The sequence below is a fragment of the Bos indicus genome, chromosome 2 (genome assembly GCF_029378745.1).
Source record: "Bos indicus isolate NIAB-ARS_2022 breed Sahiwal x Tharparkar chromosome 2, NIAB-ARS_B.indTharparkar_mat_pri_1.0, whole genome shotgun sequence".
Classification (NCBI taxonomy): Eukaryota; Metazoa; Chordata; class Mammalia; order Artiodactyla; family Bovidae; genus Bos; species Bos indicus.
Window position 1 is genome coordinate 120,851,960 of NC_091761.1, and position 27,200 is coordinate 120,879,159.

General features: G+C 55.0%; 1 protein-coding gene across 5 annotated transcripts in view; it reads right to left on the bottom strand.

The window, feature by feature from the left end:
• Nucleotides 1–229: 229 nt before the first annotated feature.
• The window catches only part of NHSL3 (NHS like 3), a 28,314-nt gene continuing 1,343 nt past the window's right edge, over nt 230–27,200 (bottom strand). For 2 of the 5 annotated variants that reach the window (XM_019978890.2, XM_019978876.2), the window contains exons 2-7: nt 6,668–6,838; nt 6,527–6,582; nt 6,112–6,235; nt 5,441–5,557; nt 2,817–5,339; nt 230–2,386 (exon numbers count right to left, since the gene is read on the bottom strand). In XM_019978890.2, coding sequence (XP_019834449.2) covers nt 2,379–2,386; nt 2,817–5,339; nt 5,441–5,557; nt 6,112–6,235; nt 6,527–6,582; nt 6,668–6,838 — 2,999 coding nt within the window. In that variant the 3' untranslated portion in view covers nt 230–2,378. Of the gene's footprint in view, nt 2,387–2,816; nt 5,340–5,440; nt 5,558–6,111; nt 6,236–6,526; nt 6,583–6,667; nt 6,839–8,864; nt 9,146–18,636; nt 18,844–27,200 lie in introns of those variants that run through there. The other 3 variants (XR_002182765.2, XM_070774357.1, XM_019978901.2) reach the window with 3 other exon arrangements.

Sequence of the window (27,200 nt, forward strand, 5' to 3'; positions counted from 1 at the left end):
GTACAGCAGCTTCTGGGCTCCTCACCCTGCCTAGGGCTGCATGTATCTTGGACTTTTGAACCTGTAATGGGGCCATGGGTGGACTGGGCTGGACTGCAGATACCTTGACTTTCCCTTCAGCTGTGTTGAGCAGAAAAAGCTCACTTTGGGGTCCAGAACATTTTCCTTTCTAAATGTGGGGTGCAGACCACCACCCTGACCCTCCCCATTAAGAAGCAGCAGCCACAGCCAAGTTTTAATCATTTAATTAACACCTTCGAATGAAATCCACACAGAGTTTTTCCATGTGTCTCACTCCGGCTTCAGGGCAGAGGGAACAGATTGTATAGACATATCAAAGACTCAAAAATTTAAAGAAATATATATATATATATATATACTTCTCTCTCTAACATTTTTATGGAAATTAAAAATCAGAGGCTTTTGGTCTCCATGTGCACTAGGTCAAGTTCATTTACCCCAGAGGACAAAGAAGGATTGCCTCTTGGGAGATCCTCCCTTCTCCTTTCAACTCTGTCCCACCCAGTGGGGAAACAAGCTCAGAGGACTAACTGAAGATAAGGAGTAACAGAGAGAGGGGAGGCAAAGAGACAGAAGGTGGGCTCCCTCTCAGCTCCAGCAGCTCTGTGGCTGCTGCCTAGGCTTGATGTCATGGAAGCTTTGGCCTGGTCCTAGTCCCCCATTCCCAGGAGATTGGTCAAGAGCTCTGAGCAGAGCTGGTTTACCGACTGTCTTCCCCATCTTACCGGGCAGGGACAACACATACCCAGCGGGCACGGAAGAACACTGGTTTATAGCTGAAGAGAAGATGGTGGAGAAGGCCAGAGGAACCTGGGCTCTCCAACGACATCCCCTGTGTTCCCAGCTCTTGTTCTGGGAGAGGGTCAACCTGTCTCCTGGGTGGAGGAGAAGCAGCTAAAAAGGTTCCTTGTCCAGCTCAAGCCTGAGTCACTGTTGAAGAAAGAAGATCAATACAGAAGGGGTGACCCTGGTGACAGCCACCCTGCAGCGGGAGGAAGCACTAGGGTCACCCCCATGGAACCTTGGAGGAAACTAGCTTACCAACATAGGTGGCACTGGTTGAAAATGGAAAAATCGCTAAGATTCCTGGAGAGATCAGTAGCAAGAGACTGACATCTACGGCGGGGGGGAACCACCCAGCCTGCCCCTAGGAGCATCAAGTGCCCCCTCTTTGACTAGGGAAAAGTCTGGAATAGAATGCACCCTTGGCTTCCCATCCTGTCACTCAGCGTCAGCACCCTCCCCCAGTGGAACCACCTGCACTAACAGGCAGCTGCAGAAAGGACATGCACAGAGCAAAGGAAGGTCAGGATGAAATCCACAGGGCCAGGTCCCAGCCCACTGCCCAAAGAAGCTCTTCCCTGCCAGCCCCAGCCCCACCCTTTCATCCACGTCCTCAGTACTTCCTGCCAAGCTGAAAGGGACCCAGCTCTGCCATGGCCCATGGGCTCCTGCCTCTAAAGAGTCATGCTCGCGCACCCCAACCTGGTCAAGTGAAATGGGGCCAAGTGACCCATGACATGACTCCCTGCTCTGTTCTCGGAGGGCAGGGTGAGCCTGTGAACCTCCCCTCTGGTGTTCTCCACCACCCATTTGGACCTTGACAGGCTCCCACTTCCTGTCCCCTGCATGAAGCACCTGGCAGAACTAGAAGGCAGGAAGCTGGTTGGTGGTAAGTTGAGGCACAGGGGGACTAACCCCCGCTGCACCTTTTGTGCTTTGGAATGCCACAGCCCCAAGCCTGCCTCCAGCCTGGAGAAGCCTGTGGGAATACGACTTGCCTACCTCCAAGAACTAAGAAAAGGAGCAAACTGGATCAGAGGAGAGGGGGACAGGTTAGTCCCAGCCAAGGGCTGGCTGCTGGGGACTGATGCTGCTGCCATGTAAACAGGCCCTTGGAATGTGGCTTCACGGGCCCTGGGGAATGGACATGCAGCCACTTTTCAAAAGTGCTTTGATTCTGGACTACAGCATGTGCATGATTTGGATATGAACAAAAAGAAAAAGAGGTGCTGTGGTCCTCCATCTCTGTGGCCTTGAGGCCAGCAGGGGGCGCTGACATCCACTCCCACCAGCTACCTCCTCCAAGATGAGGCTAAGGCCAAGACTGAAGCAGCAGCTGCCAGAGGTGAGTCCATTCAGGAAAAGGCATGAGAGCTGGGTGACTTGGAGGACAGGATCCACACAGGCTTGCATAAATACCGAAGGCCGTGGAGGTTAAGGCTGCAGGCGTCCCCCCATTAGGTTAAGTGTCTGCCGTATCCTCTCATCCTCGGAGCCGCTCAGGTCCCTGAGAATGTATTCCTGGGATGGGTCAGCAGTACCAGCGAGGTGTCTGGTGGTCAGACCAGCTCTTTCTATGCGTCTGCAGAGGGCAAAGAAGGGACACTCAGCCAGGGGCTCCCGAGTTTGGTTCTGGCCACTAAGAGCCCAAGGCACATTCTCACCCCTTTGCTTTACTGACCATGCCAACAGCACAGGGCTCAACATTTTACAAATGCTCCCTCTGCCTCTATAAAGTATCACTCCTCACACTTCACAGTGAGGAACTCGAGGCCAGGATGGGTGGATAAAATGGCAGAGCTGGAATTCAAACTCAGTAGGTCTGACTCCAGAGACCCTCATACCAAACTCCTTCAGTGGAGCTCATCGGAGGTGACAGGTCACCTCCCCAGACACCCAAGACCAGAAAAACCTTCAAGATCAAGAGCAAGTCCCTAAGGGCAAAACTTCTGATACCTGTGTCCCGTGACCAGTGCTGGATTCCACACCCCACCCTTCCCAGCCCACTGTACCTGTACTAGGCGGGCCCAGCTTCTGCTCGTCCGGGCCCACCAGCTGCAAGACACTTCCATTCTCTGCCAGCTCCTCCTTAGTCCTGTCCTCGGCATGGGGGAGCCCGTTGGTGGGAGGCGCAGTAAGGGGCTCAGCTCGAGGGAAGCTGGGGGAGGTGGGAAGGGGAATGCCCCCAGAAGGCTTGCGAGCCACAGGCGGGGGGGCCTTAGGTGTCTTCTTTGGGGCCTGGGGTGGCCGTTGCTCTGAGACGCTCCTTAGTTCAGCTACCAGGTTCCGCTGGAGGTCAGCCTGGGTCTCCGGGGACACAGGCCGCTCCAGCTGCAGCTTCTTAGTGCCCTTGGAGAAGATGAAGCTGGCCGTAGAGGCAGGGGACCGTGGCTCTGCCTCAGGTGGTCCATTGGGCTGGGCACCCAGAGGGCCTGTGCTGACAACCAGGTTAGAGGCCTTGAGCCGAACAGCTGCATGGAGCCCTGAGGAGGCGGCAGACGCAGGACTAGCCCGCCCTGACAGGGCCCTTCGGAGTGGCTTCTGGGGGGGTGATGGCCCCGATGCTGGATTTGGAGTCACTGTGGGAGCGCCCACAGAGCGCAGCCGAACCGTCTGCAGGAGGGAGGGTGTGACCAGGGGCGCACTGGCATCCTCCCGGGGAAGGCCCCCACCCTTGCTGCAGCCCACTGGCTCCTTCCGAGGGGCCTTGGCCAGAAGCCCTGCGACAGAGCCGGCAGCAGGTGGGGCGGGCGGGGCGGGAGGAGGGTCTGGGGTACCAGAGGGCTGGTTCTGGAAGGAAACAGCAGGTAAGGAGGCCTCTGGGAGGGGTGAAGGGCCTGCGGGCTCAGGGCTAGCCACAGAGAAAAAGGCTTCCTCGGGTGGTGGGAAGTCGGCCATGGACAGGTCCTGCTCCTCTGGGGTAGGAGGCGGGGGAGGGGGCCAGTTGGGATCTTGGAGGAGCTCCTCAGCGGTCTCTGGGGCAGACAGGGCCCCCTCAACCACCTCTGGTTTCTTAGTGGGGGGTGGGGGTGGGTGATATGATGGGGGTGGGGACGGAGGGGGTGACTGGTCTTTGGAGGCAGCAGGAGATGCCTGAGGTGGGGTCAGGGATGTCTGGGGAGTGGGTGGGGACTCAGGACTGGCAGCAGTGGTAGAGACAGGCCCAGGGACTACAGCAGGAGCAAGGGCAGCTTGGTTTGGACTCTTGGGCTTAGAGGGAGGTGGGGAGAAGGGGGCAGCCACCTTGGGGTGAGGAGGTATGACAAACCTGTCGCCCAGGGCAGTCGACATGTGAGGACCAGAGCGGTCTGAAGGTGCTGGATCAGAGGAAGAGGAACACAGAGAAGTGAGGGAGGAGGAGACGGAGGCCCCGGGAGATCGAAGGGAAGTGACACGTTCTGGTTTGGGGGGCTGGGCCTTGCCTGGGGAAGCAGGGGCCCCTGCTAGACCCTTGGGGGGGAGGGTAGGGGTACCACTTTGGCTTGAGTATCCACTGGAGGGTGAGAGTGTCCGTTCCGGGGAACGTGGGGGGCGCCGGGAGCCACCCGGAGACAAGCCAGACACCCAGCCGCCTGCCGAGCTGGGTGGACAGTGCGGGGCCGCCATCCCTTCCGACCCTCCAGTGGTGGGCGGCCGGGGCGGCTGCAGCTGCTGCTTCCGCTCTGGCTTGGGAGGCAGCCCCAAAGGCCCATCAGGGACCGCCGAGCTGCGCTGATGGAGCGAGTGGGTCCGGCGGGGAGGCGGAGGGGGCCGCTTCAGCTTACGTAGGGACACGCTCCGGCCTGACAACTGGCCCCCGCTCCGAATGCTGACAGTGTCCGAGGCTTCAGCGGTGCTGCCCCCGCTGGGAGAGCCCCGCCCGCTGCCTCCCTGCGGAGGGGGCGCCACGCTACTGTTGGCCACGGAGCCCTCTGGCCGGCCCTCAGAGCCACCCTTAGAGGAGAGGGTGGAGCCATCAGACACAATGGTCTCGGAGGACTGAGAATGGCTCCAGGTGTCGCTGGAGGAGGAAGGGTGGCGGCTTCGGGGTCGCGGGCTGGAGACCGAGGAGAAGCGGCCCAGAGAGCGGACGGAGGCTGGGCTGGCTGAGAGCAGGCTGCAGCGGCTCAGGGTGCGCAAGCTGCAGCGGCCCAGGGCCACCACGTCCACGGTGGGCGGCAGCACGGCGTGTGGGATCAGCTTCGACAAGTAGGTGGCCTGGGGCGAGATGGACATGGCCGGGCTCAGGGGTTCTGGAGGCCCGGCCCCTCCCGTCAGTCCGGGCACTGCGAGGGACATGGGCCGGATTAGCGGCGGGGGCCGCGCCCCCGTGGACCGGCCGAAGAGCGTGTCATCGCGGTAGATGCGGTCGATGTGGCGCTGCAGCAGGGCCTCGGCCCCAGCTTCGGCCTCTGCCTCCAGCGCCTGCAGGGACACCCTGGCCCCCGGCCCCGCGGCCGGGCCTGCCGGACGGCCATCCACTGTGGGAATGCGTACAGCGTCCCGTGGACCCGGAGGCCGAGGCGTACCTGGTGGCTCACGTTCATTCCGCAGGCCTGGAATGGACCAAGGAGGACGTGGGAGTCAGTGGAGATGTGGGCGGGAGTCAGCGGAGGGCCAGGGCTCCCACCCACAGCCTCCCCAGTAGGGTGCTCACCGAGTTCCTTTTGCACGTGCTGCGGCAGTCCCAGCACCGTGCTCCGCCGCTCCCGCCGCCGGCGCCCCGGCTTTCCAGATGGTTTGGGAAACGAGTCGTGGGGCCGGAAGGTGGAGCCTGGGGGCCAGTCCAGGGGAGAGAAACTGTTAGAGCAGGTCTTGGGGCACATTCCGCCAAGCACGACTTTTACAGACTATTAACAACAGCTCTGTGAAAAAAGATTTCCACCGTCAAGTAGACATGGGCAAAACTGGGTTAAAGCTAGATGTTCTTCCGCAAGGTTCTACTAGGTCAATAAGGATAATTTCCATTTAGTGAACATTTACTATGTGTTCTAAACACTTGGCATTTGTTCCCATAAGGTAAGTATTCTTGTCTCCTTTTTATAGAACATCAAACAGAAACACAGAGAGGTAAAGGGTTGGCCCAAGATCACACAGCTGTATCAACACAAGGCTCAAATCCAGGTTTCTCAACTCTGAACTATCCTGCATTTCAGTTAATGTTCATCATGAATCTCCAAGAGGACATAGGGTACTATGTTTCCTGAATTCACTGAGTCACAGAGTCTTGGGAAACACTAGATTAGGAGGAAAAGGGAAAGCTGCAGGTGCTGGGTGCCCACCACTCCCCCTCCCTTGCCCAAGAATCCCCGGCTGGTTAGCAGACACCTTTGCGCTGGATCATCTCAGAGCGGATGGAGAGCGCGTCCTCTGCCGTGGAGCTCTCAGCTGTGTAGGACGTGGTCTGGCTGCAGAAGGAGATGCTATCATCATCTGGCCCAGTGCGGGAAGACTGTTGGGAGAAGAAGGATCAGCCCAGAGGCATGAGTGGGGATGACCCTTGCCTCTGCAGGCTCCCCCTTTTGAACTTCTCAGATTCACCCCTCCTAGCCTGCCCCAGCATCACCTAGCACTGAGCAGGCATCAACCAGAGCTACCCTGCACCAGCCCTCAACGGGCAACTAGTCTAGTTTTCACAATACATAAAGGAAACAGATCCAGAAAGGTTAAAGACATACTTGGCAGAGGTCAGTCAAAGCAGGGAGGGAGGAAGAGTCAGGACTGAGCTGGGGGCGGGGTGCACCTGTAAGCTCTGGGTGTCTCCATGGTCCCAGGCACTCTTGTTCAGTTTCTGTTTTTCTGAAAGATATCAGAGAGGCATGCTGAGCCAGGCCCCTGACTCTGTGAGCTGAAAGCATCGCTAGATGGGGAGGGAGGCAATTACCTTGCTGCTGGAGGGAACGGAGCCCCTCCTGGGCCTGCGTGTGTAACTCTTCCAGGTGAGGCGGTCGCCCAGTGGGGAAGAAGACATTGTCCTGGTGGTCATCCACTACAGACCCTGGCCCCTGGCCAGGCCCCACACTCAGTCGTTTGTCGCTCTCAGCCTTGGCAGAGCCTGGTGGGATGAGGAGGAAGGAAAGTGAGGCCCAAAGGCATCTGGGTCCTGCGAATGCACAGACACTGCAGCAAGGGCACCCACCGTCCCCAGGGTGCACAGGGCACCTGCCTGGCACCCTTCTGTACCAGCACCTGCCCGGTACAGACTTCTAGTCTGTACTCACAACCCACAGTCCCCCGGGTATATACTCCATACAAAAAAACCCCCAGAATTGGGTTGGCCAAAAAGTTCATTCTGGTTTTTCCATAACATCTTATGGAAACCCCCCAAATGAACTTTTTAGCCAACACGATACATACTCAAGCTGTATCCAAGTGTACATATATCTGAGTACCCACAAGACACAAAGGGCCCCATATAGGGGCATATATGCCCATTATATATGCACATAACACCCACAGGCTTCATTTAGTGTGTATACAAACAAATAGCATCCAAGTATAACAACATCTGCGTGCCCACACCACAGCACACCCAGCCCCCAGTCCCAGCACACCCAGCACACGAATCCCACAGTCCCCATTCTGTATCTACGCAAACAGTACCATATATACATACAACTGTCACTCAGAGCCCCATGTAAGACACTCCAGTGTACACACAGGCCAGAGCAAATTCATTTCTCTTGTCTCCAGATTCTGAGCTCCACTTTACAGAAAGACAAACCACCTTTCTGTACACCTCCTTGGCCCAGATCCAAAAAAAAGGCACACGGGACACTAGGAATGGGTGAGCACTAACACGGGTCATAACTGGATTCCCAGAAGTCCTGGGGTGTGGGCTAAACCAAGGATATGGCCTCCTGGGTCCCCAACTCCCCCATGCAGCTGTCCCTTAGTGAAAGGATAGGCAGGGGAGGGGAGAAGACGGACCCCGGCCCCTCCACTCCCAGATGAGGCAGCTCCAGCCTCTCTTGGGGATCAGTCCCAGGTATCCCCCTCTCCTCAGGGCCCAGGCCCTGATGCCAAGGACCCAGGGATCCATTACAAAGGATCTTGTTACAGGCCCCGCCCATGGAGGAGCTGGTCATCTAATCCTGGGAATAGGGGGCTGTGTCAGCAGTGTGCAGCCCCAGCTCCCCTTTAAATGGAACCCACAACATAAGCAAAAGCTCGGTGTGGGTCACGTGACCTTGGCAGCACCTTGTGGAGCAACAGGAACAAAACAAGCCCTTTAAAAGGCCATGCCCCAAGATCAGGGTCTTCAGTTCAGACATCTGACCTGTCCCTTCCTCGTTCCTCAGCCCAGTCCTCAACAGCTAAGCTCCTGCCCAGGGAATCCTCAGGAAACCCACAAGGTCAGAGCTGGGGGTGTCTCTCAGCAATCCTCTCCCTAATCTCCTGAGTTTACAAGTCCATAAACAAGCCCCAAGAGGAAAGGTCTTGCCTAAGGTCACCCAGCAAACTGCAGTCAGAGCCAAGACTAAACTACAGGTTCCCAGAGGGGCCTCCGGAATCACACGCCACACTTTGGCGCCCCCAGAAAGTCTAATAAGCTCTGGCCCCTACATCTTAATCCAGGCCTGAAAGCCCATATCCTAGAAGAAAGTGGGGAGAGGCCCCTCCCCTCAAAACAAACCCCCAGGCCTTCAAACAGGATTTCCCTGACCTGCTCCCCAACTTCCAGGGTCACTACTTTCCTCTCCACTCTGCTCCCCACCTGCCATCCTCCCACACACCTGAGCCCACCTGGGAGGGGGTGCCCTGCCTCTTGGAACTGAAGTACTGGGATGTACCCAGTAAAGTATGAGCACCCCTGGAGGAAGGCAATCCTGCCCGAGGGCTGCAGGCTTCAAGGTCAGAGACACCTAGAGCCGCCCTCGGAACAAGCGGAGAGCAGACAAAGGCAGTGCAAGAGCAGTGGACAAAGGCATCGCGGCCGACAGGGCAGTCTGGCCTCATTACCAGCCCCCAGGCCCCATCCCATGACCTTCCCCGGCCTCGATCCCCCAACCTACAGAAGAGTCTGGCAAATGGGGGTGTCGGGGATCCCTCATCTAAGCCCCCCAGCCACACCCACTCACCCTTCTTCTTAAAGAGTCCGAGGAGCGCCGGGAGGTGGCGGCCCAGGAACACCACCATGACTGCAGGCGCCACTGGGGCCGTCCCCTACGCTGACCTCTCCAGAACGCCCAGCGACGCCTTCTTCGCCAGAACCCAGCGCTGAGGGGACCAGTCTGCCAGAGCCCAGCTGCAGAGCGCCGGCTCCAGCCAGAGGGGGAGGGGCTGCTCCCCAGGTCCTCCTCCCACCTTCGCCACTGATCCCGCCCACCACCGACACCGCCCCCGAGTGCGGGGCTGGGATAGGAACCCTCCCACGCTCCGACAGGGAAACTGAGGCCCAGAGTCTCTGAATACCCCGCTCTTGTAGAGAGGATGACTAGGAGGGTCAGACAGTCAACTCCAGGGGCCGCCCAATGCCCACCCCCCACCCCCCCGCTCGCCACTTCCCAAGTCTTTTTCTAAACAGTCAGGAGCCAGAGCTAAGGAAAGGGTCCCAGCTGCCAGATGGGAGGTGGAAGAGCCACTAGACTAGACTTGGCACGATGCCCAGCCCCAAGTCCTCCTGGCTGGTGAGAGTGCTTCCCTGGGGAAGGATCTCAGAACAGGCAGCAGCCAGGCAGAGGCTCAGGACTGCCTGTGGGGATGGCAAAGCCACTGGCAGAGGTTCTGGAGGAGTGGGAGCCAGCCCAGGACACATGCTGGGAAGCCAGGGAGACACCCATCACGGTAGCAGGTGCTAACAGCCCCTCGTGTGTGTTCAGCCCCAGGTTTTCCAAAGGACTGTCTTCCCACTTGGGTGATGTGACATCAGCAACCCCAGAAGGAAGCACTGTGAACTCTGCAAGGCCACACGGCAGAGGCAGGCCTTCCACACAGACTTCTTGCTCCTCCTGCCCAGGATCCTTCCTGCTGGCCTCACTCTGTTGACTCAGTGACTCTGCTGGGTCACCAGGCAAGGAGAACAGAATTAGCCAAGAAACAGCTCATAGATGAGGTCAATACGAGTGGGGGCAGGAAGGCACTTGCCCGGAACTCAGGTCCAGGTTCAAATCCAGCTCCATCACATCCAAGTAATGACCCCTTATGGAAACAAGGCCAATAACTACTCTTTGTAATACATTTGTTTAATCAGCAAATATTTATTAAACTAGTACTAGGGGTTATAGCTGGAGAAGGAAGTGGCAACCCACTCCAGTGTTCTTGCCTGGAGAATCCCAGGGATGGGGGAGCCTGATGGGCTGCCGTCTATGGGGTCGCACAGAGTCGGACACGACTGAAGCGACTTAGCAGTAGCAGTAGCAGCAGGGGTTATAGCTAATGGAGAATTTTTACCTTGTTCACCAGTATATCCCTAGTGTCTGGCACATACAATGAGTTCAATAAATATTTGATGAATACATGAATGAGGTGAACTAGTAGAATACTTTCAGATAGTGAAGGCTGAGGAGCTGTGACAGGAAGTGTGTAACTTGAGGGGGCATCAAAGGAAAGCCGTTGGAAGCAAGACCTAAAGAATGAGAAGGAGCCGGCCAGGCCAAGTGCTGGGCACAGAAACTTCTAGAAAGAGGCAACAGCAAGCCTACAGCCTTGAGGCAGGAGTGGTGGGGTGGGTTTCCCAGAACAGAGCAGAGGCCAGTGTGGCTGGAATACAGTGAGCAAGGGAGAGAAAGCAGGTGAGAAGAGGCAGGAGCCAGGTCAGGGAGGGCCCCATTGGCGCTGGCAGAGTCTGGATTTTATTCAAAGAACCCCAAGAGGTCAGTACTGAAGGTTAAGCTGAGGATTGATGGTGTTAAAACAGATTGCCCCTGGCAACTCCAGAAAGAGTAGCTAGCTGAGGGACTTCCCTGGAGGTCCAGTGGTTAAGACTCTGTGCTTCCACTGCAAGAGGCACAGGTTCAATTCCTGCTTAGGGAACTAAGATCCTGGATGCCATGCCAGGCGGTTCAGCCAAAAAAAGAGTAGCTGAGACTGTGGAAGAGCAGGTCTGTGAACCATAAAGTGCAGTCCCCCAAACTCACCTGAGGACACCCCTCTCTCACAGCACCCTTCTCTCTCTCTGAGTCCCTAGAGATCTAAGACTTCACAGTGGCTCCCATGCCATAAGATCCGTCTCTGGTCCTTCACTTGCTGTGCCACTTCTTATGGACGACTCACGCAGACAGCTGAGCCTTCACTCTCGAGAGAACAAAATTCTGTGGGGCTACAGAGTATATATCCACAGATCACTGAAATCTAAACAACACTTTTAAGAAATGGGCTTTTTTTCCCCTTTGGCTGCACTGCATAGCTTGCAGGATCTTCATTCCCTGACCAGGAGTTGAACTCGGGCCCCAGCAGTGAAAGCCCAGAATCCTAACCTCTGGACCACCAGGGAATTCCCAAGAAGCAGGCACGTTTATCTCCATTTTACAGATGAGGATAATGGACACCACAGAGGGGAAGCATTATAATAAAGCTGGTAAATGACAGGGCAGCATTGGCACTCAAGACCACCTGAATCCAAAAGCCATGTTCTGCCTGCTGTGCCAGCTACAAACCTGATCTTCCCTCTGAAGCAGAGATCACCCCCACAGATGGGAGGTTTCTTGGCTACATCGTCCACTCTTCCCTCCCTCTTAGGCCAGACCCATCCACCCCTCTTATGAGTCCCACTCAAACAGAAAAGAGCAGTAGACTGACACTTGTAGGGTGATTAATTCATGCTAGGCACCATGCCAGACGCTGGCAGAAGGCAGTCTCTGCCCTCTCAGATCTGACAACAGTCCTTTGAGGTAGGTACTCAAAGGTACTCTCCTGGTAACTGACCTGTGAGGCTCAGAGAGCCAGGAGACTGCCCAAGCTCTGGCTGACCCCCAAACTGGAGCCTTCAACCCTGCTGGGTCATGCTCAGCTTCCCCCAACCAGGGAAACTAAGGGCTGAGCTCTGCTAAGTCAGGGGCGGGGGGAGCATCAAGGCCCCAGGCCTGCAGCCTGCGGTCAGGGCCACAGCTGCAAATTCCCCAGTCTGATCCAAGGCTCTCACACTTGATAACATCTGGTTCCCCCAGCAACACCCTGCCCCCAACCAACTGTGGCTTGGCCAGGGCCGAAGCCACTCTGAGCCACTTCAGGCACAGGTCGGCACACCTGTAGCTCCTCTGGTAAGAGGCTCAGTAAGCTGAGTCTTGGGTGGAGAGCATGCACCTCGCCAAGAAACTGAGGCCCAGAAGATTGAAGGACCTTGGCAAAGGCCACACTTGGAGTCCGTGTTCCAGGACCTTCTGCCCCGGCAGAGTTCAGAGGTGCAGCCGGGCTGAGGCACACCGTGCTGCCTCCTCCACCTACCTGCCCGGGGGAGGAGGCTTCCCAGATCTGAGAAGACACCTTGATCCCGGGCACACCTCCCAAGATGCAGGGCACATCAGGAAACACACCTGCAGATACTGTCCACCAGCAGAGGTGTGCAGCTCGCACCTCCAAAATGTCTCACTGGGGCCACCCCCACAGGCGGGCCCCTCACAAACACATCCACAAAGCACACCCACGCCTCCTTACGCCATGTGAGCACCACTGCACAGATTCGCGCAGGGCCCTGCTAGGTGGCTGCTTGTACACGAAGGCAGGTACACGTATCCATGGCTCTGGGGCCCTCCTGAGCCTGGGGACAGGGAGGAATGGAGCAGGGAGCCCCCGCCCCTCCAAGGCCACGTGCACCTGTGCGCAGGCGCACACACTGCCTTGGCAACATCCTCATGGGGTGAGGCCTCAACCTGCCCCATTCCAGAGCAAGGGGCGGGGGCTGTGGCGCACCCACAGCCAGGCCGGCCTGACTCAGGGGAGAGGAATGAAGGGGGAGGGCACAGCTGCCCAGGTGGCCTTGCTCTGGAGCCAGGATCCAGGGTGTTTGGAGGCCCCTGCGTCTCAACCCCTCCACAGCTGTACTGGTGGGCCACCCAAGGCCCAGAGGCCACCACGGCCTTCCTATGGGAGCAGCATCCAAAGCACGGGTAGATTTTATTCTCTTAGAGGCGAGGCAAGACAAAGGGAAGTAAATGTAATTCTCAGGTGGAGGTGCTTTACAGTTCTCGACACACTTTCTCTTCTACTGTCTCGAAGAACTTGAAGAACAAGAAACCTGAAAGGAAGGTGTGAGCTCCCCTCTTACAGATGAGTGCAAGGAGGCCTGTGGGAAAGTGACTTCCTCAAGGTCACCCAACCAGGAAGTGGCTGAGCCCAGAACCCAGGTCTCACTCCAAATGCCAGTTAAGGGGTCAGAGAGGGGGAAGGGGGCAGTAGCTTCATTCATGGCCCAAAGTAGGGGAACTCTGCACCCCACTTCTGCACAATGGGAATCCCCCTTCATTTTCTCAGTGCGAAGCTCCACCCCAGCCTGGGCAGAGCTGACAGGCCAGTTCTAAGGTAAATATTGGGGGCAGGGAGTGCCAGGGACAGGGAGAGGAGGATCCCATCCCACAGGCGCCTGGGGGAACAGACAGTAACACAGGGAGGAATTAGCTACCATAATATTAGTAAATGTCATAATGAGTTTCCGGGTCAGCATCTGTTGCTGACAATGACATAATAATCTCTTTCGGCCAGGGTGCGATTCTTACTTTCCCAAACCCTTTCCTTTGTTCCTTCGAGGCATGATTATCCTCATTATAGATGCCAGAGAGGCAGTCACCATGAAGCCAGGAGAGAAAAAGGCCGGGAGTCAGAAGGTCTGGATTCCAGGCCTTGAACAAACGAATCAGCCTCTCAGGGTAACTGCAAGGTGGGACTAATCCCCACTCATAGAGTGCCTGGGAAAGTTAAAGCCACGCAACCAAGTATAAAGGCAAAGTGTTATCATCAGAGGGACCCTCTGCCTCTCCAGGTGTGGGGCCTTTGTTTTGTGTGTGTGTGTGCACAGTCGCTCAGTCATGTCCGACTCTTTGCAACCCCAAAGACTGCAGCCTGCCAGGCTCCTCTGTCCGTGGAATTCTCCAAGCAAGAATACTGGAGTGGATAGCCATGCCCTACCCCAGGGAATCTTCCCGACCCAAGGATCGAACCCATGTCTCCTAGGAGTGTCTCCTGCATTGCAGGTGGATTCTTTACATACTGAGCCACCCAAGAAGCCCCGTGGGGACTTTTTACTTACAACAATAAATAAGCTAGCACTGACTGATGACTGAGACACACATGGTCTCACTAAATGCCCCTCATCATACAAAGGCACTCCCCTAGGGTTAGTGACCTGTCCAAGGTCACACAGCTAATAACGGCAGAGTCAGGATGTGAGGCCAGCTCAGACTGGCCGCTGCTCTTCCATGCCACCAGAGGCCTCCTCTCCCACCCACTTGCAGAGTGCTCTTCAAATCTCAAGTGGCGTTAAGAACCATTTTTAAGATAAAGTCTGATAAGGGACACTTAACATCAGCTTCCTATCAGCTCCTCAGTGACCTAGCCCCATCTGGTAGCCCTAACCCCCGTTTGGGAGGAAAGGGAGTTCGGATCCCACACCAGATATCCCACTGCCCTGGGAGTCAGAGGTCCTAGGCCAGAGCTCTCACTGCTCCTCCACTGCAGTCCGATCCTGAACCAGGCACTGCCTTCTTCTGGGCCTCAGTCTCTATAAGATGGGAGGGCTGGGGAGACAAGTTCTAAAGAGCCCTTGGCATGCATGACTCTGCCCCTAGAAAGAGGGTAGTGGTCCCTCACTTTGGGTCAGGGCCTGGGGCAGCAAGGGGGTTCAGCTTATCTCAGATCCCTCAGACCAGAGAGGGCTGGCCCAGCCCTTTATCTGGAAGCCCAGGGCTCCAACAAGCAAGTCTAGACTTACAGTTGATCACAGGTCGTCCCACCCTAGTCAAATGAAGGAGATGTAGAGGGAAGGGGGCAGGGGAGGTAACAGGAGCACCCCTTCTCCCAGCTGTGGCCCTGGGGCTCCAGGTCCAGAGGCAGGGGGAGTCTGACTCCACCAATGACTTGGTCCTGTCCCTCAGTTTCTCCATCTGCAACGTGGGAAAAATAAACCCTACCAGGAGGGGGGCCGTGTGTATAAACCTGACAGCATAATGCATGTGGGGACAGGAGGCGGGCAGGGTGCTGGGGTACTGCTCGAGCTCCCGGTTCACATCCTCCACCAGTCCCCCAAACTTCCCAGGACTAACTGCCCAGCTGGCCTGGGGCTGGGAGAATTGAGTTGGATTCCTGAGAACCAAGGTCAAACAATCCTAGCGGGTTCCAACGTCTTTCCAGCAATGAGGAGGCCTCTCCCCATCCATGCTCACCTTTCTCTATGGTTCAAGGACATTTGCAACACGGGGCCGACCCTTGCTTAAAACTCAGTTTCCCTTCCCACTGCCCACCAGCTCCCTCGCCGAGCCCTTGGAGTGTTCAATGCTTAGTCCTCAACCCCTGCCCTTCCTCCATAGTGTTTCCTCCACTTTGCTCCCCACAGAGGGCCTCAGGCTTTCTTCATCAGAGGACCTGCAGGCCCCTCCATCATAGGAGGAAATCCATCTATACCTAAAATAATTAAGAGCGCAGTCTTTGGAATCTGACAGGCTTGGGTGTGAATCCCCATTCAGCAACCTCCTTGCTGAGTAGCCTTGGACAAGTGACTTAACTTCTCTGAGCTCCAGCTTTCTCATCTGTAAAATGGGGAGAACAATAGCTTCTGGCTTGTAAAACGGCTGGAGGACACATGAATTAATTGATGTAAAGGGTTTAGCATAAAGGTTTATCTCTGCATAGGACTTCCCTGGTGGCTCAGACCGTAAAGCGTCTGCCTACAATGCTGGGGACCCGGGTTTGATCCCTGGGTCAGAAGATCTCTTGGAGGAGGAAATGGCAACCCACTCCAGTATTCTTGCCTGGAAAATCCCATGGATGGAGGAACCTGGTAGGCTACAGTCCATGGGGTCCCAAAGAGTTGGACATGACTAAGCGACTTCACTTTCTTTTTTATCTCTGCATTATCTCTGCTACCATCCCCCAGTCAAGCAGCCTCAGGCACAGAGCCTTCACAGCCCTCTCTGGCCCATACAGCTCAACATCTGATTAATCCTGGGTCCGATCTTTTCTGCCATCTCCTCCCAGTGTCTCTGCAGCTGCCACTCCTTTTCCACTCCCACAGCCCTCACCCTGCCCCAGCCCTCACTTCACCACCTCTCCCCTGGATTACTGCAACAGCCTCCAGACTGTTCTATGAGTCTCTACTCTCACCACCCCACCCCCCAACCTGTCCTGCCGGCACCTGCCATCCTCCTAACACACCCCTTTCATAGGCTCCTCTCTTGCTCAAACACCTTCATTGGCTCCCTGTGGCCTGTAGACTGCAGCCCTCTCTGTTTGCCTGGCATTCTTTCCCCCATCCTTTCACAGACCAATCCAATAAGTACTGAAGCCTCAGTCCCATACCTAGGCCTGTGTCAGCAGAGGCTGAGGCCAGGGAAGCCTCAGAATCCTCAGCAGAAGTAAAATTAAAGACTGAAGTTTACATTCACTTTTTCTCCTCCCAGGCACAAGGAAGAAGCCCCAACTATGTTTCTTTCCAACCTCCATACTCAATGTCAAAGCCTTTGTTCGTGACCATACCCACAGCTGAAGTGCAACCTTGGCCAGGTTCTCTCATCTAATCAACAGTTAACAATACAGTTAACTTTTTTCTTTTTTTTTTGCCATTCCACATGGGCATGTGGGATCTTAGTTCCCTGACCAGCAGTTGAACCTAGGCCCCTGCAGTGGAATCACAGAGTCTTAACCACTGGGCTGCCAGAGAAGTCCCAACAGTTAACTTCTTTAATACCAGCTCCCCAGTTTTCTAACAGACCCCAACCCAAAAGCCTTTTAATATAGCCTAGAATATTCCCTAGTCCCCACACTTACTTCTGTGTTGCTTTGACATCGCTTTCTGGGTTTTTAGGAACATCTTCAAAGCCTGGTTGACCCTTGAGTTGTAGCAGGAACTGAAAGAACACAAGGGCTACTAGAAGCCCCAGGCCTCTTCCTTAAGAGGTGGAGGGCAGAAGACTGTAAACACAGCCCTCTTAATCTCTCTCCCCCACCACAAACGGTCACAAGTCTGGACCCACAGTTGGTTCTCAGGAAACCATCAGATTAGAGTGGCCATCTGAGGGCAGATGAAGATCCCCAGCCCCAGCCCCACCCACTCGGTGCAGATTCCAAGAGGAGAGACAGGTGGGCACAGGCCAGATTTCAGGATTACTGGGACAGGGAGCCTGGAAGGTTCAGGAGTCTCTCATCAACCCAGCTTCTGAGGAACCTCAGAGAGCATACCAGAATTTAACTAACCTTCTTCCTAATAACCATGATTATTCTTCAGACCACTGCAGGCAGTGAACTTGGATAAGTCTACCTTCTCTAGACCTCAGTACCTTTCACCATGAAATAACCAGCTAGAAACTGCAAGGATCCCAAGAAGTCACCTAAGCTACGCTGCCCTAATTTGACAGACAGGCCTCCTCTAGGAGCCAGGGACGTCCAAAAAAGTGAAAGCAATTTGCTCAAGGTCACTGAGCCCATACCAGAGACAGCTGGAGAACCCAGACCCCCTAATTCCCAGGCTTGGTCCTTTCTGTCGCCCCCTGCCTGGAGGGATGAGATCATCAGGCTCAATTCAGAACCTCTAGGAATGTGGAACCTGGGAAGACATGAGTGTATTCTCCCACCACAACAGGGAGGCCTCCCTAAGCCATCTTCTCTGGGAGTCTCTCATTCCCAAAGAGCAGCAGACACCAGACTGTTGGAGACCCCTTATCTTGTAGGGTAGGGGGTGGCTCACTGTCCTGCCCCTACCCCATGTCTGGATTCACCAGGTGAGGGAACTAGGCACTCCGACAGCCCCTCCTCCACAACACCCCTTAGGACGCGGGGATACCCTGAACCGCCACACCCGCTGGGAGAAACCAGGAATTCCGGCTCCCAGCCCTAGAGCTGGAGGCCTTTCCAATTCTGCCCCCTCCCCCCGACTTGGAGGATGGAATGTGACACGCGGAGGGATCCCGCAGCACGCCGGGAAGGGCTGCGTTCCAGCTCGGTGGCTGCACTGAAAGGGGGAGATGCGGCAGCGACCACGGGGACCGCGGGTGGGAGGGGAAGGGGGACAGATAGAGGCAGCGGCGGTGCGGATGGGGGTGGGGAGGGAACCCAGAGAACCAGTCCGACTCCCGATCACGCCAGATGGAGGCGGCCCGCGTCTCCAGCCCCTGGTTTCCTGCTTCTCCCCTTCACCTTTGTCTCCCCCTCCCTCCTGCAAACTTTCAGCCTGTGGGGGCTAAAGCCTGGGGACCAAATGTGCGTGCGTGAATGTGTCTGTGTGTGTATAAGTGCTTTAGGGCCTGGATGGTTGTGCAGTTTTGAACCTGTGTGTACATATGTGTGCCTAAGATGTTGGGCAACTCTACCTACATGAATGATTGTGCCTGAATCTGTGCGTGTGGTGGTGTTTGTGTGGCTGTATAAGCCGTATACATAGGTAGGTGTCCCACTCAGGATCTGTGGGTCCCACGATGGTGTGGGTGTGAACGTGTGTATGTGATTTTGTGTCTGCATGGCCGTACGTCTCAGTGGGTGTTGTGTATGTGACCGTGTGGATTGTGAACATGTACGTGTGCCCGCCCGCGGGTATTCGTGCGTACATGTGTCTGTCTGCATGTGAGGGGTGGGGTCTGTGCGGGGGATTCCCGGCCCCCCCAAACTCACACCCGACAAGCCCCGGGAGAGGGCAGCAGCGGCGGCGGCGGCTGCGGCTGCGGCAGGCAGACCCTCCTCCCCGCCTGCCCCGCCCCCACCCCCAGCCCCTACCTGCCGGCCGCTTCGCCGACCGCCCGAACCGCCAGAAGCTGCGGGCCCGGGGGCCGCTGGGGGCCTTCCTCTTGTGGTGTGAGTTGCCCATGGTGGGCGCGGGAGCCGGCGCGGGAACCCTAGCGCAGCCCAACCAGCCCGGCCGCCGGGCCCGCAGCCACAGGAGGGAGGCAGAGAGAAGCGCGGGCGGCCACCGCAGGCGCCCCCAGCCCCGGCTCGGCCACGCCCCCAGGCTCTGCGGCCAATGACCGGGGAGGGGCGGGGCCGGTTGAGGGGCGGGGCCTGGCGCTGCTCCGTCAGGCTCCACCTCTCCGAGGACCTGGGAGACCTGCTGAGCCGCCCCGCCCAGTTGCTCTGGGAACGGCCGGGCCTGTCCAGGTGGGGCCGGCGGGTCGCTCGCTTTCCCAAGCCAGGGACTGCCTCTGAGGATTGCAGTGGAACCAAGAGAACTAGGGGCCCAGGCTCCAGATAGGCGGGGTCCGGAACCTTGCTGCTGCTAGGGACAATCAACCACTACCCCGTGAGTGTCACGTGTCTGCGTATCTCTTGTCTCTGTTTGTACAAATATATTTATCTGACTATATTTCCGTAGTAACTGTTTTCAAAATAATAACAAAACACTTTTATATAGCACTTATTGTGCCAGGCACTGTGATAACTGCTTTCATGCATTACTTCATTTCATCCACAATTCTATTAAGGTAGGTATACTTTTTATCATCTCCATTTTACAGACAGAAAAACTGAGGTTCCATGAAGTTAACTGATGAGTCCAAAGTCAAACAGCATTAAGCTACAGAGCCAGTACTCAAACCCAGACTGAGACCAGTACCCACTGCTTCAAGCTACCTACCCCTCCACTTTATCTGTGCCTCTCCATGACCTTGAAGGACATATACTTGGATATTTGTATTTGTGTGCTTGAATGTGGCTGTGTACTTGTGTATCTGTAACCCTGAACATGTGGGTTCCTCTTTGTGTAGTCATCTGAGTGTGACCGCATGCCTGTGTCCATATAATTGAGTCTGTTTACACTGGTTTGGATTTGTGCTTTTGCATATTTGCCTGTGTAATTCTGACTCTCAAGCTGGTGGAATATCACTGATTTTTGTGTATTTGAGTGTGTAACAGTCTGCTTCTGTGCATGTAAGTGAAAAGGTTTGTCTCTAAGACTGTAGAATTTGCATGTGCTTTTGTGGATCAGTATGACTGTGCAACTGTCTATTTGATACACCCATATCTGGGCTTCCCAGATGGTGCTAGTGGTAAAGAACCCTCTTGCCAATTCAGGAGACATAAGAGATGCAGGTTTGACCCCTGGCTCGGGAAGATCCCCTGGAGAAGGGCATGGCAATCCACTGCAGTATTTTTGCCTGGAGAATCCCATGGACAGAGGAGCCTGGTGTACAGTCCATAGGGTCACAAAGAGGTGGACACGACTGAAGCGACTTAGCATGCACACATATACCCATATCCACATTCGGGGGGGTGTATGTATAAGTAATGGAGCACATGGGTAAACATACATGAAACAATACATGTCTATGCATCTATCGCCCTCTCTCATCTCCCTTATACAAGTCTGTTTTTCAAAGCCCAGGCCAAGCTTTACGTTCTCTGAAAGCCTTCCAGGTTGCCTAAGGCATTTACTTCTCATGTTCTCACAAGTACCCTGTGTCCAGGGACCTGCCCAGGGCCCTGCATACTGAGCAGTGACTATCCTTTATGATCACTCTACCATCTCTCCAACCGAGGGCAGCCTGGTATAGAGAGAGCATCCGCTGGGCTGGGAGTCCACAGTCCTCAGTTCTAATCCCTTTATGGCTCCTCTTTCTGCCACCTGGGCAAGCCCCTCCACTACACCATACTGCCTCTTATGCCCAGTGGCTCTAAGACACCCTGTTCCTGCCCTGCAAGATGGGAGAATTAAAGCTGATCCACACCCTCCCTGAGGCCCCTCTCTTGCTAAGAGACTGAGGTTGACAACAGTGCAGTCCCTGGGGGCTGGTATTTTATTCATCCACCCAGAAGATACTTACTGAGCACACACTGTATACCACGCTGTGTGCACCAGACTCCTTGCTTTGCACAGAGAAAAGGGTCCCAGTGTCAGAGCTAGATGAGACCTCAGAGATCTGCTGGCCCAATTCCCTTAATTTACAGGTGGGGAACCTGAAGCCCATGAAGGGAAAAGGTGGTACGGGAGGGAGCAGAGAGAAAACACAAGGGTAAAATCCAAACCCCGTGGCATGAATGGAGTGAGGATGGGCACGCAGAGAGCTTAGACGATGCCATGGCCTTCACAGACCTTGCAGGAGCTAGTCCCGCCCACCAGTTCAGCCTCATCTCTGACCACACGCCTCTCATTCTCAGGGCCCCAGGACACAGAACTGCTTGTGGCTCCCCACTGCATACCTCCAGGCCTCACACATGCTCCTTCCTCTTCCACCTCTGCCTGTCTCCAGGGCCCTGCTAGCCAGTGTTCTTCTCCATGTCTTCTTTGCCCACCTCCTTCCTCAGCCCAGTTCTCGGGGCTCCCCTCTACTGATACAGTACTGATCACACCCATACCAGCACTCGTTTCAAAGCAACAACCAGAAAACAAGTTTCTCCAGGACAGTGATCCTCTCATTCCTCTTAGTAGCCCCAGGCTCAGATTGTGTCTGGCACACAGTAGGTGTGCCCCACATGCTGAACAGAAACTGGCGGAGGTGGTGGTGATGGCACCTTAAGTGCTGGTGGAGGTAAACAGGCATAGGCGGAAAAGGCTAAGGCACTTCCCCAGTCTTATATCCTTCCACTGCAAAGGCTGTGCTTTGCTCCTGGGTGCGGCGGGGAAGAGTACCACCAATGAGCCAAGTGCCCGGGAGAGCCTAGGGTATGACTGGTGGGAAGAAGTAGGTGATATGGAAGACAAATGGGCCAGAACTCCTGGAACCACAAGACAGGGCTTGAGTGTCTCTTGACCCTCGCCTGGCTAGGGACCTGGAGGAGAGGGTGTCTGTAAGCAGGCAGGAGATCCGACTTAGAAGAGGCCCCACCAGCAGCCTCCTGGGAAGCATGCACTTTGCCAGAAGATTCAGGGTTTGAGCCCTTGGCAGGCTGAGCTGTCTCTGTCTGTCCTTCCATGCCAGCACAGAACACCCTGCTGAGTGACCCTGCTTGATTAATGAAGGCCCCCAGGACAGTGGATGAAGCCCAGAGTCCTGGGGAGTGTAGTAATGGGGGGAGGTGGACAAGGAGGCTGCTTCCACCCACTTCCTTCCCCAAGGCAGCCACAGGGCTGGAGGTGGGGTCTTCGGATGGGGCAGAGGGGTGTACCTGCTCTCCCCACCCCAGCACATTCACTGCAGCCTCAACAATATACAATGCCTCCTCTCATTAGTTTTCTTCAGCATGTGACAGGCCAGGAGCAGCTGAGACAGCTTTGAAGGTTTGGGGAGAGGGGAATTTCCAAGGGGCAGGTGGGTGGAGGGAGGCTCCCCCTCTGCCCTCTGCAGACAACAGATTAAGAGATTTTTCTGGCCACAGGGTGTAGCCGCCCCAGAGCAGCAGATCTCACTGGCAGCCCTGCCTCAGGGGCAGAAAGTTGTAGGGTGGGGGGGCAGGCCCAGCCTGAGGGGGATTTCCAGGAGAACCTGGGCCCTGTGCCACGGGGGTGGGCGGGGAAGGGGGCCTCCGTGAGGAGGGAGGAGAGGCAGTTGAAACAGCCCCTGAAGGTGTCAGAGCTAAGGAAGGGGATGAATGAGGCCTTCTTGGCCTCACTTTCTGCTCCTCTCATCCCACCTCGGTAGAGGCCCCTCTCTGCGACGGGATTTTCCATCTGAAATCAAAACAAAGGAGTGGGGAAGCTGAGGTCAGCCTGGCAGGTGTGGGCTCCTGTTCTGCCTCCAAGACTGACTGGCGGTATGACCTTCAGCAAGCCACTTCCTCCTCTGGGCCTCAGATGCCCATCTGTATGTGCCATAAGGGCTCCCCATGACATCTCAGGCCATCAGCTCTGAGCACCTAGGATCTGGAGATGCCCATGCCCCCTATCAGACCACCCACTTATCACCTGAAGCCAATTTTTAGGGCCAGGCCCTGTGCTGGGCAGGGCAGAGGAAAAAGACAAGTCAGCCCAGCTCCTGCCCTCAGGGTGTTCAGAACAGTGATGTCTGGTGATGCCTATGCTCATGGAACCGGACAGCCAGCTGGCCCCAAACCCTTGCAGGAGCCTTGCCTGATTCCAGCTCTGCAAATGCCTCAACCCCAGCTTCCCCTCATCCTTCCATTATAGTTCCTATTACCTGGAGAAGCCGTCTTTGATTCCCCCGGGATCTCTCTGTCCCTTCCTTAGTTACCCTTCTTGACCCTTAATTACTTGCTCACTGTCTACCAACCCCCTCAAATCGAGAAGTTCATGAGGACTGGGACCTTGTCTTTCTTTCATCCCCAGGACAGAGTCTAACCCACAGTAGGTACTTAGTACCTAGTATTAAAAACTTAAGAAGTATTTGTGAAATAAATTAGCAAGCACCGTCTCCCATCTGGACCCAGGGTGGACAATGTTCATCCCTTCAGACGGGTCTGGAGGAGGCAGACCCAGACTCCTCTGGGGAAGCCACACCCCCATGGACGCATCCCAGCCCATATGACATTAGTCCAGGCCCCAGGCTGAGGACGCTGAGATGCCCCTCCCCACGAAGAAGGTGCCAGAAAAGCACATCCTGTCAAACTCCAAATCGTTTGAGCACCCTGCTCTGGAGTCCAGGGCAGTGATTTCCCCGGGAGTATCACAGAGTAGATGACACTGGATGAGGTCTTGAGGATGAATAGGAGTTCTGGATGGAAAAGAGGAGGGAACACATCCTCGGTGAGATCAGTGCATGCAGTGGCACCAAATGTGGAACTGCGTGAACTGTGTTTATCGACAGGCAAACAGGTATCACGCAGACCTCAGAGGGGCAAAGTGACCACTAACCAAAGTGCCTTTGGGTCCTCAGTTTGCTTTAGAGCCACACAGGCCCCTTCCTCAGCAGGAAGACTCGGCACCATTCACCCCACATTCTTCCCACCCACCTTCCTATGATATCCAGGCCACTGGGTCCTGATGTCACGTCCACCCGACTGACCAGAGATAGGCTCTTTTTCCCTTAACACAGCTCCCACCCCCAGCCTCCCTTCTAGCTTGCTCCTCCAGCCCATTCTCAAACCCACAGAATTCTAGAATGAGAAAGGGCCACTAACAGTGGAGGCCATTAAACCCCATCTTTATTAAGAGAGTGTCTTTGCCAAGAGTGGGGCAGGACTTGGCAAAGCAGAACTCACACTCAGGAGTCTCTCCATAACCCCATGCCAAGGACAGTTCGCCAGGAATGAGGGCCAGAGTTCATGGGGTCAAATCGGCTGAACCTGGCAGAGTACCTCCTAAGTTCTATCAGTACCCCCACCCCTAGCCACTGCCCTCTGCCTGAGAGAAACCTTCAGGAGGGCTGGCATACATCTCTCCCCAAAGGTGGTCCCAAGCTCTACAGTTACTCCCCACCAGAGTAAGAAACACTTCCAACCTCATATTACCTTGTGTGGGCAGTGAGGCCTCGGGAGGCCAACTGTTACTGCCACGCTGTGTTCATCACTCCCATGCAAGTGACAACCATGCCTGTCTTGTCTCAAGTATTTGCCTTAGCCTGACTTTTCACTTTTCACTCTCATGCATTGGAGAAGGAAGTGGCAACCCACTCCAGGGTTCTTGCCTGGAGAATCCCAGGGACGGGGGAGCCTGGTGGGCTGCCGTCTATGGGGTCGCACAGAGTTGGACACAACAAGCGACTTAGCAGCAGCAGCAGACCAGTGCCTGACACTATATGGTAAGGAATATGTCTCTTTCACCCTGGAGGAGGAAATGGTAACCCACTGCAGTATTCTTGCCTGGAGAGTCCCATAGACAGAAAGACAAGCAGGCTACAGTCCATAGGGTTGTGCAAAGAGTTGGACATGACTGAGTGACTGAGCACATGTCTTTCTCAAATGAATGAGGCTGAATGACCTTGACCAACTTACTTTTACCCTCTGAGTCTATTTTCTCACCTATAAACTACTTCCCAGGTTGTTGAGGACAACAGGGAAAACATTCATGAAAATGCTTGGCCAGGGTCTGGCACATAGCAGCCTTCATGTTCCCCTTCAAACTAGCCAACACCCTGCCTTCCTTCCACACCCTGCTTACCTCCTCCAGGAAGCCTCCCCCGATTATCTCCCGGGCTCCAGTCCTGGCCTCTGTCCCAGAAACACTTCCTCCCCACATACTTGTCTAGAGTCCAGGTGATATTTCTGAAAAATATGGATTCCTGCTTGTTTTGTTTTTATGTTTTCTGTGCCTGTGTCCTCCACTGAACAAAGGTAAGACTCCATCTTTTTTTTTTTTAAGACTCCACCTTCTGTGTAAGCAATGAATTGTTTTCCAAACACAAGTAAGAATAAACTCAGCCAACCCTCAAGTCCTCAGCATCACAACAGCAACAATTTCCTGCCGTCTGCACCACACTCCACAGTTCACAAGGCACTTGCATGTCTGTTATCTGATTTGATCTTTGAAACACCCCTGTAAAGCCAGAATTTATCATCTCTATTTTACAGATAAGGAAACTGAGGCTTGGAGGGGTTACTAACCTGCTGGTATTACATGGCCCAAGAGAGCAGCAGATCACGGCTCAGGCCAGAGTTGTCCTATCAACCTCAGAGCCCATTCCTTCCAGACTGGGTCCTTAAAACTCAGGCGAACAAATTCACAAACACAATAACAGCGACCCCTTACATTTCTATGGTGGCTTCCCTTGCATGTAATTTTCACATCCTCTTTTGTGAGAATCTTGGAGAGAAAGCTCACAGACCCATCAAGGATATAGGTCTACCTGGACGGATACCCCAGTGAGAGGGTCCTCTCTATTCGAAAGAGGGTAATGGAAACGATGAGACCACAGAGAAGTTGCGGGCCTGGTGACACCAAGCTTGCTAACTGCTGGGCCAGAATGTGAACTCTCATCCATTTGCCTGCCTCTGATACTATGCCTACTCTACCAAGTTCCCTCACTTTTCTCTGGGCCTCTTCCCATCTGTAGAATGGGTTGGATGAGGGGATTTTTAAGCCTTACCCCCTGGTCTGTGTCTTTGGGTAAATGAAGAAAGCAGGACCAGTTCTGGAGTCAGATGACTTGAGTTAAAATCCCAGGTGGGTAAATCAGTCACTCACTGTTCCTGAGACTCAGTTTTTTCATCTGCAAATGGGTATAAATGAGATCATGGATACGTGGCTTCTGGCACATTCAGAATAATAAATAAATGTCAGACTTCCTCTCTTTGCTTTTTAAGTGTGTGGCAGGGCAGTGAGGGGAGCAGGGAAGATACAGGCTCAGAATCTATACCAAGCTCAGTATAGATTTACTGGTATTTTCCCATTTACAGTGGGGGACTCAGATTAGGGAAAACAAGACCTGCATCTGTGGATCTTTGGTTCAGCACCTGGGAGGGGGGACCTCCTAGGAATTTTGTGTGTGTGCCTCTTCCCCCTCTCCCCAAATCTTCATTCTAAACATTTTCCCCAGAAAGAGTTAAGCGTTCTTTGGGCTTCCCCTTCCGGACCAGCGGTGCCAGTGGAGATTAGAGAGATCGGATTTATTTCTCTTAATAAACAGAAAAGAAGTTTGGCCAGGCAGGTGACAAAGAAACAATTGGAATAATAGGAGGTTGGAGCAAAAGGAAACAGGACTTCCTCCAGACATACCTGGGGCCACCCCCAGACCTGGGGAAACAACAGCCAGTGGCAGGGAGGTTTGGCCCACGCACGTGGGCCCAAATCAGGCCAACCTGCTGCCCAGAAAGCCCAGTGCTACCCAATACCAAACATAAGGCCGGGGGACGTCTGCCACTGACCCAATGACCTCTAACCAGGCTGTCAGAGCAGGGACCTACAGAGTCAGTTTTCCTGTCTCCCCTTCACCACCACCACCCCACCCCCACCCTAGGCTGGTCTCCCAGTGGACCTCCTAGCCCAGGTCCACTGGCCTAGGCCACACCATTAGCCTTCATTCTCTAACCCTGACAGTGGGACCACAACCCATCTTGTCCAGTTCTGCCCCAGGACTCTGTGAATGAGATGGGGATGACTTCAGGCTGAATCCTGGTGGCACAGCCCTGGGACAGGTTTCATGTATTGTGGGAGCTGCCCTTGGAAACATCCTCCTTGCAAACCTTCCCTCAGGGCCTGGCCCAGTGACCTGAGCCCCAGCACCCAACCTCCATTTGAGGCTGGGCTGCGGGGATGCAGGGCCCATTTCCAAAAGGAAGATCAGGCCGGATGCAATCACACAAGAGGCTTTTCACCCTCTTCCTGACCCCAGGAAGTGTTCTTTCTAATTCTCCTCCAGAGGAGGTGGTTAAAGGACACTGGGAGGGTAAACACAGCGGAATGGGATGGGCCTGCACACACCGCCATTTCCTCACCTCTGGCACTAACACTGCCAGCAGGAAAAGTAGACTTCCTAGGATGGCAGCCCCAAGGGAGCCCCACCCTCTGGCAGAGACTC